Source organism: Macaca mulatta, chromosome 20 (assembly GCF_049350105.2).
Source record: "Macaca mulatta isolate MMU2019108-1 chromosome 20, T2T-MMU8v2.0, whole genome shotgun sequence".
Taxonomy (NCBI): Eukaryota; Metazoa; Chordata; class Mammalia; order Primates; family Cercopithecidae; genus Macaca; species Macaca mulatta.
In genome coordinates, this window is record NC_133425.1 from 30,005,374 (window position 1) to 30,019,819 (window position 14,446).

The 14,446-nt window shown below is 51.5% G+C and overlaps 1 protein-coding gene and 1 long non-coding RNA gene across 20 annotated transcripts in view; one reads left to right on the forward strand and one right to left on the reverse strand.

Annotated features, from left to right (window-relative positions):
• Positions 1-8,604: 8,604 nt before the first annotated feature.
• LOC144338008 (uncharacterized) lies at positions 8,605-11,662 on the reverse strand. Its single transcript, XR_013411721.1, has 2 exons — positions 11,297-11,662; positions 8,605-9,180 (listed from the first exon to the last, which is right to left on the reverse strand). It is a non-coding gene; the product is annotated as an uncharacterized LOC144338008 (long non-coding RNA).
• Positions 11,663-13,986: 2,324 nt separating this feature from the next.
• Positions 13,987-14,446, forward strand: part of ITGAX (integrin subunit alpha X) — a 29,436-nt gene continuing 28,976 nt past the window's right edge. For all 19 annotated transcript variants that reach the window (XR_013411716.1, XR_013411719.1, XR_013411720.1 and 16 more), the window contains exon 1: positions 13,987-14,102. Coding sequence is in view for 7 of the 19 variants with exons in the window: in XM_077986002.1 (XP_077842128.1) it covers positions 14,066-14,102 (37 nt within the window). In the remaining 12 variants the exon portion in view is untranslated. The remainder of the gene's footprint in view (positions 14,103-14,446) is intronic.

The window sequence follows — 14,446 nt, forward strand, 5'->3', positions numbered from 1 at the left end:
TCACTCAAAGTGCAGTGAGATGCCCTGAAAAGGTGGCTGATGAGACAATGGCCCTTTGTATCTGTGGGGGTGACACAATACATGGTCACCTTTAGACGGTTATTTCCTATTTCCTCGCCTGACTTAAATAAAATCTGTTACGAATTTCTCTCTTTCCTTATGTTGAAAGATAAAAGTCCTCAATATCTCCAGAAGTCCTGAATTGCTCTAAGAACGAGAGAGCTCCGTACCTCCAGTCGCCTGTCCTTTCACCCTCCATATCTGTAGTTGCCTGTCCTTGCAGCCTCCATGTCTACAGCCACCTGTCCTTGCAGCCTCCATATGTAGTCGCCTGTCCTTGCAGCCTCCATGGTGGTCCTTGCAGTCTTCGTACCTAGTTGCTTGTCCTGGCAGCCTCCATACCTGTAGTTGCCTGTCCTTGAAGCCTCCGCACCTGTAGTCGCCTGTCCTTGCAGCCTCCATACCTGTAGTCACCTGTCCTTGCAGCCTCCATGCCTGTAGCCGCCCGTCCTTGCAGGGTAGTTAAAGTCCCATGAGCTCAGAGTTCACCTCGGTGTCTTCGAATGAGAAGCTTGTGTTGAATTCAGCCAGATAGGAACTTTATGACGGGTTAGAAAAGTAAATCATTTCAAGTGACAAATTGCCCTAGCATGACCACAAAGTGACTAATACACAGTACCATAAATCTGGTAATAAGTGGCCAAGTCCAGGAATGTCTGTCTGCTTTTATTTTTTGGGATTTCTCGCTTCAGAGCAAATGAATCCCTTCAGTATCCACCCTCCTTTTCCTACTTAGAGTAGAATCTTAATCTGGGCCACCATGGGAGATGGTTACAGTTCTGACCCCCAGTGAGTGGTACTTCCTGGCCCCACACCCTTGCAGTGTGACATTGCTGCCCCTGACACCACATGGTGTGGCCTGTCTACCTCCTTGAATCTGGGCTGGTCCTGTGGTTTGCTTTGATTAATAGAATACAGTAGGAGTGTGATCGTGTGAGTTCTGGAGCCTCGACCTTTAGGAGCACAGCAGCTCCTGCCCTGCACCCCTCGGAATGCTGAGGCCACCGCGCCGTGATCCATATGGCCCACTGGAGAATGAGTGGCCTCATGGAGGAGACAGCGGAGGCCACTGCCACTGTGCATGCGTGAGGCCACTGTGGTCCTTCTATCCAGCTGTCCAATACCTGCAGCCACTGGACAGTCCCACAGAACTGCATGGATTGTCACCTCATGCAATTGTGAGAAATAATCGATTGCTGATGTCTCGGTCCTGCGTGGTGGTTTGTTATGCTGCAATGGATATTGCATTTAGCCCCTTAGTTACAGGGTACATCTCCCCGCCTCCTGTGCAGCTAGCGTGGCTGCCTGGCGAGGTTCAGGCTGATGGGATGTGAGCAGCAGTGAAGTGAGCAACTTTGGAGCCAGGTCCTTTGAGAAAAGAAGTGTCCTTTCTTTTCACCATCTTCCTACTGGCTGGGGTGTCGGCATCACAGTGCACCATTTTGGACCTCGAAGATGAGTTTGACATCGAAGAATGCAAGAGTGGAACAGAGGAGGCTGGGTCCTGCCTCTGCGGAGGCACCATGTCAGCCCTGGACTCCATATTCTCATGCCATTATAGGAAAGAGACGAGAACACTGGTCTTGTTGAAAACACTATTACTCAGAGCCTCTGATACAGCGTTTATCTGTGTTGTAACTGATATCACCACCTTCCCCAAGATTCTGTTCTCCTATCTGTGGTAAAGCCTGAAGTCTTCTTCTTGTTCTTCTTTTTCTTTTTTTAGACAGTGTCTCGCTCTGTTGCCAAAGCTGGAGTGCAGTGGCATGATCACAGCTCACTGCAACCTCGAGCTCCTGGGCTCAAGTGATCTCCCACTTCAGCCTCCGCAGTAGGTGGAACTCTGTAGTTCCATGTGCCACCATGCCTGGCTGATTGTTTTATTTTTTTTGTAGAGACGGGATCTTGCTATGTTGCCCAAACTGGTCTTGAATTCCTGGCCTCAGGTGATCCTTCCTCCTTGGCCTCTCAAAGCACTGCGATGACAGGCATGAGCTGCCACTCCCGGCCTCTGAAGGCCTCTTGATGGTGCAGCTACCCCAGCCCCTAGCATTTCAATACCTTTCCTCTCACGATAAGGCCAGCACTCAAAATAGAGAGTCCCCAGGATGGTCACAGGTGCAGTTATGTTTTCTCCCTGTGTAGGACCTTCTGTGATGAGCCCACGTGGCTTGGTCTCTAGGGTTTTACCCTCCACCTCTGAGAGCACTGTGGGGTAGGTCCCCCACCTTCATCCCTTCCCACCTGGTGGCAGGATGACTTCAGAGAGAAATAGGCCATGATCTGTCCCCCTGCAGATGCATGAGAGAGCTACTAGAAAGGTGCTTCCCTCCCTCTCTGCAGTGATTCCCAAGAGACGTGTGCCCGGATGGTGTGGATTTCCCTTTCCCAGGGAAAACACCTGGGCTTTGCTTTTGGAGATGCTTAACTCGTAATCACTTCCAGTTCAGAAAAGAGATTGTAAACTCGCAGTCTCTGGGCCAAATCCAGTTCTCAGGTTTTATCTGACCCACACAGTCTTGTTTGTTGGTTTTTGATTAGTTGTTGACGTTTTAAACTTGAGGGATTTCTGAGAGGAATCTGTATTTATAGCTTTTCTTGTAAAAGTGGAGGCCAGTCATGGTGGTGCAGTTCTGTAATCCCAGCATTTGGGAGGCCAAGGAGGGTGCATTGCTTAAGCCCAGGAGTTCAAGAGCAGACCAGCCTGAGCAACATAGCAAGATCCGTCTCTTTTTTTTTTTTTTTGAGATGGAGTCTCGCTCTGTGCCCAGGCTGGACTGCAGTGGCCGGATCTCAGCTCACTGCAAGCTCCGCCTCCCGGGTTCACGCCATTCTCCTGCCTCAGCCTCCCGAGTAGCTGGGACTACAGGCGCCCGCCACCACGCCCGGCTCATTTTTTGTGTTTTTAGTAGAGATGGGGTTTCACCGTGTTAGCCAGGATGGTCTCGATCTTCTGACCTCGTGATCCGCCCATCTCGGCCTCCCAAAGTGCTGGGATTACAGGCTTGAGCCACCACGCCCGGCCAAGATCCGTCTCTTAAAAAAACAAAACAAAACAAAAAAAAGGGGCCAGGTTCAGTGGCTCACACCTGTATTCCCAGCACTTTGGGAGGCTGAGGCTGGTGGATCACCTGAGGTCAGGAGTTTGAGACCAGTCTGGCCAACATGCCAAAACCCCATCTCTACTAAAAACACAAAAAATTAGCTGGGCGTGGTGGCAGGTGCCTGTAATCCCATCTACTCAGGAGGCTGAAGCAGAAGAATCGCTCGAACCCAGGAGGTGGGGACTGCAGCGAGCCAAGATCAGACCATTGCACTGCAGCCTGGGCAACAAGAGTGAAACTCCATCTCAAAAACAAACAAACAAAAATTAGCCAGGTGTGCTGGTGCACACCTGTGGTCCCAGCTACTCTGGAGGCTGAGGTGGGAGGATTGCTTGAGCCCGGGAGGTCAGTGCTGCAGTGAGCTATGATGGCACCACTGCACTCCAGCGTGGACAACAGAACAATACCCTGCCTCAAACGGGGGTAAAAAAAAGAAAGAAAGAAAAAGAAAAACTGAAATGTTTGGCAATATGAGGCTACAACAGAACCGCCCTATGAGGCAGGACACGGCTCTCCAATCACTCCGGTCCCCCAACTCCACATAGCACTCTGGCCCCTGAGCCTGGGCAGTTGTTTTTGAGGTGACTTTTGAGACCCTGGCTTCCTCTGTAGCTCAGTTTCTGCTCCAGCCCACCTCCCCATCTTGAACCTCACATTTCCGAGGTGAGCCACACTTCGGGTGACCAACACCCTTCTGAAAGTGAAAGGCATTGTGATTAGTAATTACCGGAGAAGCCTGGCTTCAGCATGGCCTATCTGGGAAGGTCGGGACCTGTCTGGTTCCCCTAACTCCCTCTCACCTCTCAACCTTTGCCTATGCTGTATCCTCTGCCCAGAACTCACTTCCTTTTCTCGTTCACCTGACCCCTGCCTCAGCGGAAGTGATCTTCCTCCAGATCCTCTTGATCCCCCAGCTGGGAGAAATTCTGCCTCTTGCTTGCTGCCATGGCAACCTGCATTTCTTTCCCTGGAGACTGTACATTCCGAGGGGACAGGAAGCCCCATCGCACCCCTAGACCCTAGGACAATACCTGGAACATGTAACAAACAATTGCTGAGAAAGGGAATGAATGAATGAGCAGACTTGGGTTTCCCCAGCTGCCTATCCTCTGTGCCCTCTTTGAGGAGAGACAGCTTTCAGACATCTGTTTCCCTTCATCCTAACACGTCTTTACGACCATACAGTACCCAACGGGGCCATTTCACATTTTCATTTCTTTCTTTTTTTTTTTTTTTTTTTTGAGACAGGAGCTCTCTCTTTCACCCAGGCTGAGTGCAGTGGTGTGATCACAGCTCACTGCACCCTTGATCTCCTAGGCTCAAGGGATCCTCCTGCCTCAGCCTCCTGAGTGATTGGGACTACAGGCCCACATTACTGTGCTAGTCTAATTTTTTATTTATTTTTTTGAGACAGAATCTCGCTCTGTCATCCAGGCTGGAGTGTAATGGTGCAATCTCAGCTCACTGCAACCTCCGCTTCCTGGGTTCAAGCAATTCTCTTTCCTCAGGTTCCTGAGTAGCTGGGATTACAGGCACCCATCACCACGCCTGGCTAGTTTTTGTATTTTTAGGAGAGACAGGGTTTCACCATGTTGGCCAGGCTGGTCTCGAGCTCCTGACCTCGTGATTTGCCCACCTTGGCCTCCCAAAGTGCTGGGATTGCAGGTGTGAGCCACTGTAACCGGCCAGTACTAGCCTGATTTTTAAATTTTTTTAAAGTCAGGGTCTCACTGTGTTGCCCAGGACAGTCTCGAGCTCCTGAGCTCAAGTGTTCCTCCTGCTTCTGCCTCCCAAAGTGCAGGGATTACAGGAGTGAGCCACTGCACCTGGCACACTTCACATTTTCTAGAGCCCAAGAGACCGAATATACAAAGGGATAGTGGCCAGACCAGACATAAAAATAGACATCTGCCCCAAAGCCTGCCGCAACCAGCCCAGAAGGCCTATCAATAACTAACTATCAGCCCCATGTCCAGGACTTAATCAATTACTGATAGCTTCCCTAGTTTTTGTCCCTGCTTCTAACTTAGGACCAACCAGACAAAGCCAAATATGTCCCCCAGTCAATTGCACAGGATGCCTGCTTCCAGTGAGCGACGTACAGCCTCCCACGCCAGCAGCTTCTACTTGGGGCATCCCTGAAACCTTCCCATTTTCCACTACAAAGCTTTCCTACTGTGCTGCCCATTTTTGAGTCTCTGCCAAAACGCAAGTGATGGCGACTGACTCCCTTGCTAGAGCCAGCTCTGAATGAATAGGCTTTGCCTGTTCTCGTTTGGTTGATCTTTGTGTCTTTCTGCAATCATCTGGTCCAGCTACTGTGATAAATAGATCAATAGAGCAACTTCCTTTCTGCTTCCTCTGTGGGCATTCCCATGCTGGCGCAGACTTGAACAAGTGCTAGAATCCTTCCCTTTATCTGCCCCCCATCCCCCACTGCCATTAAAGGATAAGATCCCTCTGCAGGCTGGGCTGAGTGAACGTGAACAGGATGCATTGGTTGCCAAGTTCTGCCACATACGCATTTGCCTGTTGAGACCAATCGTGCTACCATGCCAGGGCCAGGAAAGAGAAGCTGAGTGGGATGACCCCGCCTTACTCCTCCTCTTTGGAATTCTCCCTCTCTTAATTCACACAGGCATCTCCAGCCCAGCCCCTCCCAGGCACGGCCACACTGACTCAAGTTCTCACAGAGACCCTGGATGTCTGCCCTGTTCTATTCTCTCACCCCACCTTCCTAGGGATTCCCTTGCTACCTTCTTTTACCCTAAAAAGGGATTAAGATGAAATCATTCTGTGGTCACTAGATGTTGTCGTGCCTGAGACAGAGCGGGGACCCCTCTTAGAGGCCTGCTGGGTTCCCCAACACATGGAAATAAAGAAAAATCTTGAGTTTCTTCAAGGAGAATTCTAGATGCCTTGCTAATCCAGAGAAGTATATGAGCAGCCTGGTAAGCAGGAAGATAGTAGTCACTTCAAACAAGAAAGTGAGAGCCACAAGATGTGTGGTTCCCCAGAAAACCAAGGGTTTTAACATACATCCCTGAGTTGTTTTTCAGAAACCTGGACCCCCACTGTATTAGTCTGTTCTTGCATTGCTACGGAGAACTACCTGAGACTGGGTAATTTATAAAGAAAAGAGATTCAATTGGCTAATGGTTGGTTCCTCATGCATTACAGGCAGCGTGGCTGGGGAGGCCTCAGGAAACTTACAGTCATGGTGAAGGCAAAGAGGAAGGAGTCATGTCTTACAGGCTGGAGAAGGAAAGAAGAGAGAGCAGGGCGAGATGCTACACACTTTTAAACAACCAGAACTTTTGATAACTCACTATCATGAGAACAGCAAGGGAGAAATCCGCCCCCATGGTCCAATCACCTCCCACCAGGCCCCTCCTCCAACACTGCAGATTACAATCCAACATGAGATTTGAGTGGGGACACAAATCCAAACCATATCACCCCCAAATGGAAAATGCCATCTGCTGGTATGTAGGCCACTGATAATGGAACTGAAGACTGAACTCTGATCACTATTCTTTGCTCTAAATTTCTTCCTGAGGGCCCTGGAGAGACAGTCACTCCCATAGGCCAGACCTTAACATTCCTTCCTGCTGATCCCAAGTTTTTAGTCAAAGCCTTGCTTCCTTAACCGATTGCAAATCAAAGAATCTTTGAACTCATGTATGACTTGTAAGCCTTGCTTCAAGATATCCTAGCTTTTTAGGCCAAACTAATGTATAACCTCCAGGTATTGGTTTATGATTTTGCCTATAACTTCTGCTTTCCTGAAATGTACCTTGCCCTTAAAAACTCTTGCTTGGAGGGTTAACATTGGGTTAACACCAATTTCTCAGTTGCTGTGTTGGTGCTCAAGGTTCACAAGTGTCCCCAGTCTCTGGGGAATGGTCTTGGCTGCAGGGGAGCCCCAACTTCTCCTGGGTGGCAGTAGGATAAGCTGGAGGAAGCGGGGAAGAATGGCTGGTGGTCAATGACTGACCCACCCAGGGAGAACCAAGGGCCACACTTCAGCCTCAAGGAGGGACCCGTTCATGCTCACAGCTTCCGGGAACCAGGCTGGAGTCAGGGTCAGGGGAGAGCTCCCTGTACTTAGCCTCTTTCCCCATTCCATCCTGCTTTCTTCTCCTCATCTCTCCAACAATGGGCATTGGACACTGAGGAGATACAACCAGGCGTCAGTTCCTGTCGGTGGGTGTAGGACGGACGGGTGACGGGAGGGTGGATTTGTGTGTGGACAGGTGGATGGATGGAAGGATGGGGTGGTGGGTGGATGGGCAGATGGGTGGGTGGATGGGTGAAGAGGTGGATGGGTGGATGTAGGGGAGCCTCCACCTTCAAACGGAAGCCTTCAAATGGAAGGTATGGGTGTTGTCACCAACATTGCAAACCCAAGCCCCCTTCTGTGACCACCTCTTTTCTATAATATTTCCTCTTCTCTCCCTTCTTCCCCGGTTTCTCAGTGACTTGTCTTCACTTCCCCTTTTCTCCTGTATGTCTATTTCCCTGAATTTAAGTACAAATTAAATCCATATTCTTCTCATTCTGGTGAAACTGCTCGCCAGCGTGGGAGTCTGAGCAGGTACAGCCCTCATTTCTTCCTGGGTTTTGCCAGCAGGAGGTCCCTCCTCCTTTTTCCCTTTGCTCGTGACCCAGCATTTCCCTGTCCGCCAGGGATGCGTTGGCCACGTTCCCCAACTTCTCATTGCTTTTCTCTGCTTGACTTGTTTCCTGTTGCCTGTCACTCAACTTAAATCCTTGTTTTATTCTAAATTCGCACCGATTCAAGTTAGTTTACCTCTTAGGCGACTCCTGCTTTGCTCCAGATGGCTTCTGATTCATGCAATTATTGAGCAGGTCTGTGGGTGAGCGGGCTGAGCATTTTGTCCATTCGCTTCAAACCTGTGCAGTCTCTCCTTCACCTACCCATCTACCTGTTCATCCACCCACCCATCTACCCATCCACTTAGCACCCCATCCTTCCATCCATCCACTTGTTCACCCACCCACCTACCCATCTACCCATCAACCCCCTACCCCATCCCTCCACCCATCCACCTGTTCACCCACCCACCCATCTACCCATCCATCCACCACCTCATCCTTCCACCCATCCACCTGTTCACCCACCCACACACCCACCCATCTACCCTTCCACCCATCCACCTGTTCACCCACCCATCTACCCATCCACCCACCACCCCATCCTTCCCCCCATCCACCTGTTCACTCACCCACCCACCCACCCATTTACCCGTCCACCCTCCACCTCATCCTTTCATCCATCCACCTGTCCACACACAAACCCATTCACCCTCGCATCACCTATCCATCCTACACCCACAGACAGGAACTGACCCCTGGTTGTATCTGCTCGGTATCCAATGCCCATTGTTGGAGAGACAAGGAGAAGTGAGATGCAGTATCTCCCTTCAATGAACTCTCATCTAGAGAGGGTCACCTTTTATTCTTCACTGAGAAAGACTGATTATTAACTTCCCATCCCCCACCCTTAGCTTAGACCAATTGCAGCAAATGCTGTTTCCCAGGCACATAACTGAGCTGCAATAGTGACTGGGACTGGAACTATCAGATCCTTGTGTTGCCTGGATAACACTCTGCCATTCTTTCACTTCATTCATGAGCCAAGTACGGATTGTGTGCCTCCCATGTATCAGGCATTGTGTGAAGAACTGGGGATAAAAGGGTTAAAACTGCAGGGCATGGTGGCTCACACCTGTAATCTCAACACTTTGGGAGGCTGAGGTGGTGGGGGTGATTGTCTAAGGCCAGGAGTTCAAGACCAGCCTGGGCAACATAGCAAGACCCCCAACTTCACAAAACATTTAAAAATTATCTAGGCATGGTGGTGCACACCTGTAGTCCCACCTACTCATGAAGCTGAATTGGGAGGATCACTTGAGCCCAGGAGGTTGAGGCTGCAGTGAGCTCTGATCACACCACTGCACTCCAGCCTGGGTGACAGAGTAAGACTTTGTTTCTGAAAAACAAAACAATAAAAGAAATGTTAGAAGGACACAGCCCCAGTGTGTGGAAGGCAGCAGTCCCTGCCCAGCCCCTGGCGCATCAGGCACTGCCTCATTCATCTCAAGCCTCTCCCTCTGCAATTCATCAAGCAGAGCTAATCACTTCCTTCCTTGGGTCACTCTACTGTCTAGTAAAACTTCTGGGGTGTAATCTCCTTCTGGGGTGTGACTCCGTGAGGGCTGAGACCCTTTCCTGTTTGTCTTGCTTCTCACAGTGGCCAGCACAGAGCCTGGGTCATGTGGGCAGCCCATGTGTGTGGGATGAGTGGTTGAGGGAACAAATATGACACAAGCAGCCTTTAGGGCAGAGAGGAGGAAGTAAAGTCATTAGCAAAATAGTCAAGACTCCAGCACCTTGAGTCCTGTCCTCAGCCCGCACTTGCTGGGTGACCTGAGGCAGATGACCCAACTTCTCAGGGCCTCAGTTTTGCATCTGTTAAATAGGGGTGACAGCAGTCCCCATCACAGGACTGCTGTGAGGGTTCGATTAGCTAGTATAAATAAAGCGCAATAGCAAAGACGTAGAATCAACCTGGGTGCCCATCCATGGTGGATTGGTTAAAGAAAACATGCTACACACACCATGGAATACTATGCAGCCATGAAAAAGAATGAAATCATGTCCTTTGCTGCAACATGGATGCAGCTAGAGGTCATAGTCCTAAGTGAATTAACACAGGAACAGAAAACCAAATACTGTACATTCTCATTTATAAGTGGGAGCTGAACATTGGGTACACATGTACATAAAGATGGGAACAACAGACACTGGGGTCTCCAGAAGGGGAGAGGGAGGGAGGGGAGCAAGGGTTGAAAAACCACTTTTCGGGTACTCTGCTCACTATTTGGGTGTCAGGATCAACAGAAGTGCAAACCTCAACACCCCGCAATATACCTGTGTAATAGACCTGCACATGTACCCGCTGAATCTAAAATTTGATAAAAGAAGCTGAGTGAGGTGGCTCATGCCTGTAATCACAGAACTTTGGGAGGCTGAGGCAGGTGGATCGCCTGAGGCCAGGAGTTCAAGACCAGCCTGGCCAACATGGAGAAACCCCATCTCTACTAAAAAAATTAATACATAAAAAAGAGAGAAGAAAAAAATTGTTTTTACTAAGAAAATAAATAAAGTGCGTGGTGCTGTAAATGTCTTCATGGCAGCTCCTGTGTCGGCCGCCTGACATCGTTACCCCATCGTTATCCCATGCCTGCTTCTCCTTTCCGCCTCCCAAGCTTCCCAGACGGTGCTCCAAACTGTCACCACACCAGAACGCCAGGCCTTCAGGGTGTTTTTGGAGCACAGCGTCTTCCCGAGTACCTCTGTATGTGTGTATTTCTACACTTTAGAATTAAAATAAATTGTATTTTAAGAAAATGTGGGGGTGCAGCAGGGATTGTCCTTCAAAGAGAGAAGTGAGAGCGACTGCAGGCAGGTAGAGGAAGGGCAGAAACTTTAGGGTAACTCCACGCGGGCCTCGTGGGTGAACATGGGGCAAAAACGGACCAGAAATCCGAGGGTTTCTGCCCACCAGGTTTCTGTTCTCTTCTTTCCACAGAAAACAAAGGACACAGGAGATAGACCCCAAATTTTTCAGTTCCACTTAGGCAAATCAGATCCGAATTAAGGCAGCAGCATCCGATCTGGCTTCTCCATATCTACCTCCTCCCCTGTTTGTGTCAGAACCACACCCCCCTGACCTGCTGCCCTGCTGGAACCTTTTTCAACCAGCGTCCCTGGGTTCAGGGATGGAGCAGGGATGGTGAGGATCAGCCCAAGACAGGCTGGCTGCTCTCCAGACTCCCCCAGACCCTCCCTCTGCCGTTGACCTCTTGCCATGAGATCAGTCTGGGCTCTGAGCACCCCACGAGGCTAGATGGGGAACTGGGCTCTGCTGACTCAGAGCCCCACGGGGCTGAGGAGATGCGTGACGGGCAGCCCCCTCCTTCCTCGCTGATATCATTTCCCCAGCTGCCATCCTTTCTCTGGAAACATCACAGTCATGATTCACTGAAGTGGGGCTATGAGTTTTAGACACCCTGAGGTCCTGACTGCAGCCGCACGGCTCTCACCTGTAAGAAGGGGGTGGGGTGAGTTGAGGACACGTCCTGCCTTCCTCTTTGCTGAGCCTGAGTTGTCTGTTCCAAAAGCGAGTGATCTCACCATGGCTTTCTTCCAATTCAAGTTCACCTTGGCTGAGCCCAGGGCATGGCGGAAGTCGGTGGGCAGCTTGGGAGGAGAGCGGGTCTTTCATGCGTCTGGGGTCCTCCTCTCCTGCCTCCTCCTCCAGAGGTGGACCTCGACCCAGGGAAAGGGGGTGTCGAGAAGGCTGGGATCATGGCCTCCTCAAAGGTGAGGGCTCTCTGGCCCTCATCCTGCCCACAAGCCCAGCCCTGCACAGCCCCAATTGCCAGTCACATCCCCAATTGCGAGTTCCTCTTTTATCCTCTCCAGAACCTGCACGAATTCTTCCTCTTTTGGGGGATTTTCTGTCTCTGTTTCCTTCTTGGCGTTCAACCCTCCATCTTCTCTCTCTGCAGTTTTCCTTGTCTTTCCCTTTCTCCAGGGCCCTCTCCCAGCCATGCTGCTTGGAAGCGTGTCCGAGGCTCTCACTCCAGGTGACAGCGCTGCCGCCTTCCTCGTGCCGGCCCCTCCTCTGCCCATGCCAGCCTGGCCTTCCCGCCGTCCTGGCGTGGCCCACTCCGGGATCTCTGATGGCCTCTGCGACCAGAGCCGGGGACCTCCTCCTCTCCTGCCTCAGTGGATGTTTGGCAGGCTGCGCCATGGTTCATGCCCCCGTCCGGCCTGCCCGTCTCTCTCCCGGCCTCCTCCTGCCTCTCTGTGGGGCCGCCTCAGTCTTCAGCATCTCCTGCTCCGAAGCCATCACTGCTGTTTCCGTGGCCTGCATGCTCCTCCCTCATCACACTCTCACCAGGACCTCGCCCAGCACTTCTGCTGATGGGCCCAGAATCCAAGGCTGTTCCTGAGGTCCAGACCCACACACCCAACTACGTCTGACCTCTGTCTCGGAGGCTCCACAGATGCCCTCTTCCCACCAGGACGGCAGTCACAGCACAGCAATGATCACAGCTGCCCGCCCAGGCTCCCACCCGCTCTCCCGAGCCCTCCACACGACTCAACTCTCCCAGCAACGACAAGGGGTGTGGACTTTCATGATCACTCCCATTTTGCAGATGAGGAAACTGAGGCACAGAGAGGTTGAAATAGTCCAAGCTCTTAAACACTACACTCTGTTTTCCTCAAAACTGAGATTGGTCTAACCCCCACACTTCCTCCTCCATCACCTCTGTCCTCCCTGCAGTGACCGATCAGCCTCCAGCCCATCCCCACACTCACCAGCCTACCCACCCCACAGACCCCCAACATCTCTCTCCTGACAAATCAGTCTCCAGCTGCTTCCCAAACAAACCATGCCCATAAAACCCACTTTCTAAAATGAAAATGTGAAGATCTCAGTCCTCATGAATTCCCTTCAGCGCTCCCCTCTACCCTCAGGACAAAAGCAATGTATCTTCACCGGGTGCGGTGGCTCACACCTGTGATCCCGACACTTTGGGAGGCTGAGGCAGGAGGCTTGATTGAGACCAGGAGTTTGAGACCAGCCTGGCCAACATGGGGAAACTCTGTCTCTACTAAAAAAATATATACATACACACACTCACACATATGTATGTATACACGCACGCGCATGCGTGCACACACCCACACACACACACACATATATATATATTCAGGTGCAGTGGTGCAATCCTATAGTCCTGGCTACTCGGGAGGCTGAGGCAGGAGGATCCCTTGGGCCCAGGAGTTCGAAGCAGCAGTGAACTATGATCACACCACTGCACTCCAGTCTAGGTGGCAGAGCAAGACCCTGTTTCTGAAATTAAAAAAAAAAAAAAAAAAAAATTGATGTACATTAGGGGGGCTTCCAGGGCCTGGGGCCTGCTTCTCCTTCCTTTCCTCCCAGTGACCCTGACCTTGTCTCTTACCACTTCCCACCTGACTGGTTCCCATTGCTGATTTCACACACAGACCCTCCTGTCCCCTGCCTCATCCATGTCTGGCTGCCCTGTCATCTCTCGACTTTGGCTGCTTTCAGTGCTCAGCTCAAGTGCCACCTCTTCCAGGAAGCCTTCTCAGAAAGCCACACCTTCTCAGCCTGGGTGAGGCACCCTGTGGGCTCTGCGCTTCCCCCTCACAGCGGGGGGAACTTGCTGTTTATAAATTTGCCTCTCCACTGACTCCCAGGGCTGGGGCTTTGTGGTTTGTATTTTCTTCCCCACCTAGAAGAGGGCTTGCGTCTCCAGGCTCAAATTAGGCATCTTGAATAAATGATGAATAAATGAGAGAATGAATGAATGAACAAATACTCGCTCTGTGCTCCTCTTAGGGACTCGGATGCCCCACTCCTTGGCCCAGACTTTCCAGGCCAGAGTGAAGGGCTCCCACCAGGGTTTCCTTTAGGGTCCTGAGGGGTTGGCATCTGCCCCACCCCCCTCCAGTCTGGTTGAAATGTCAAGGTCAAGGGGTGCCTTCTGGCAGTCAAGGGGGAGCCTGGGAGGGGCAGAGCAGGGATTTGCATCCACCCAGGCAAAGGGCATCAAGCCAAGTCATCTGATGAGAGACTGCAGTGGGGCGGGGGGTGTGTGGGCGGCCGCCCGTCCTCGGATCAGCTGCGTTCTCTGCCCGCCCCCTCTGACTCATGCTGACAACTTTCTTCCTGCCCCTGGCCACCTCTCTGCCCACTTGCTTCCTCAGTACCCTGGTCCAGCTCTTCCTGCAGCGGCCCAAGAGCTCAGAGCTCCTCGTCTGACCTTCTAGTCATGACCAGGACCAGGGCAGCGCTCCTCCTGTTCACAGGTGAGCCTGGGCCCCAGTGAAGTAGGGTTGGGGACCCAGGCCCAAGGGGGCCAGGGCCCTGAACTGGGGGCTCAGGCTGGGGCCTTAGGATCTGGGTAGGAAGAGAGACTGAGTCAAGCATGAGGGGGAGGCTGGCACATAGGGTTTGAGATTTGGAGTTTGTGGAGGAGAGGATATTGATGAACCAATTTTGGGGGAGTTCCAGAGATGCTGGAAGAGACGCCAGTTGTCTCGACACTCCAGAGATTTTCAAAATAGATAGAACGTGCCAAACTTGTGCTCTGTGGACAGAATGCTCTGGTACCCAGGTTTTCCTGGAGTCTCTCTCATAGCACTTGAGGGGC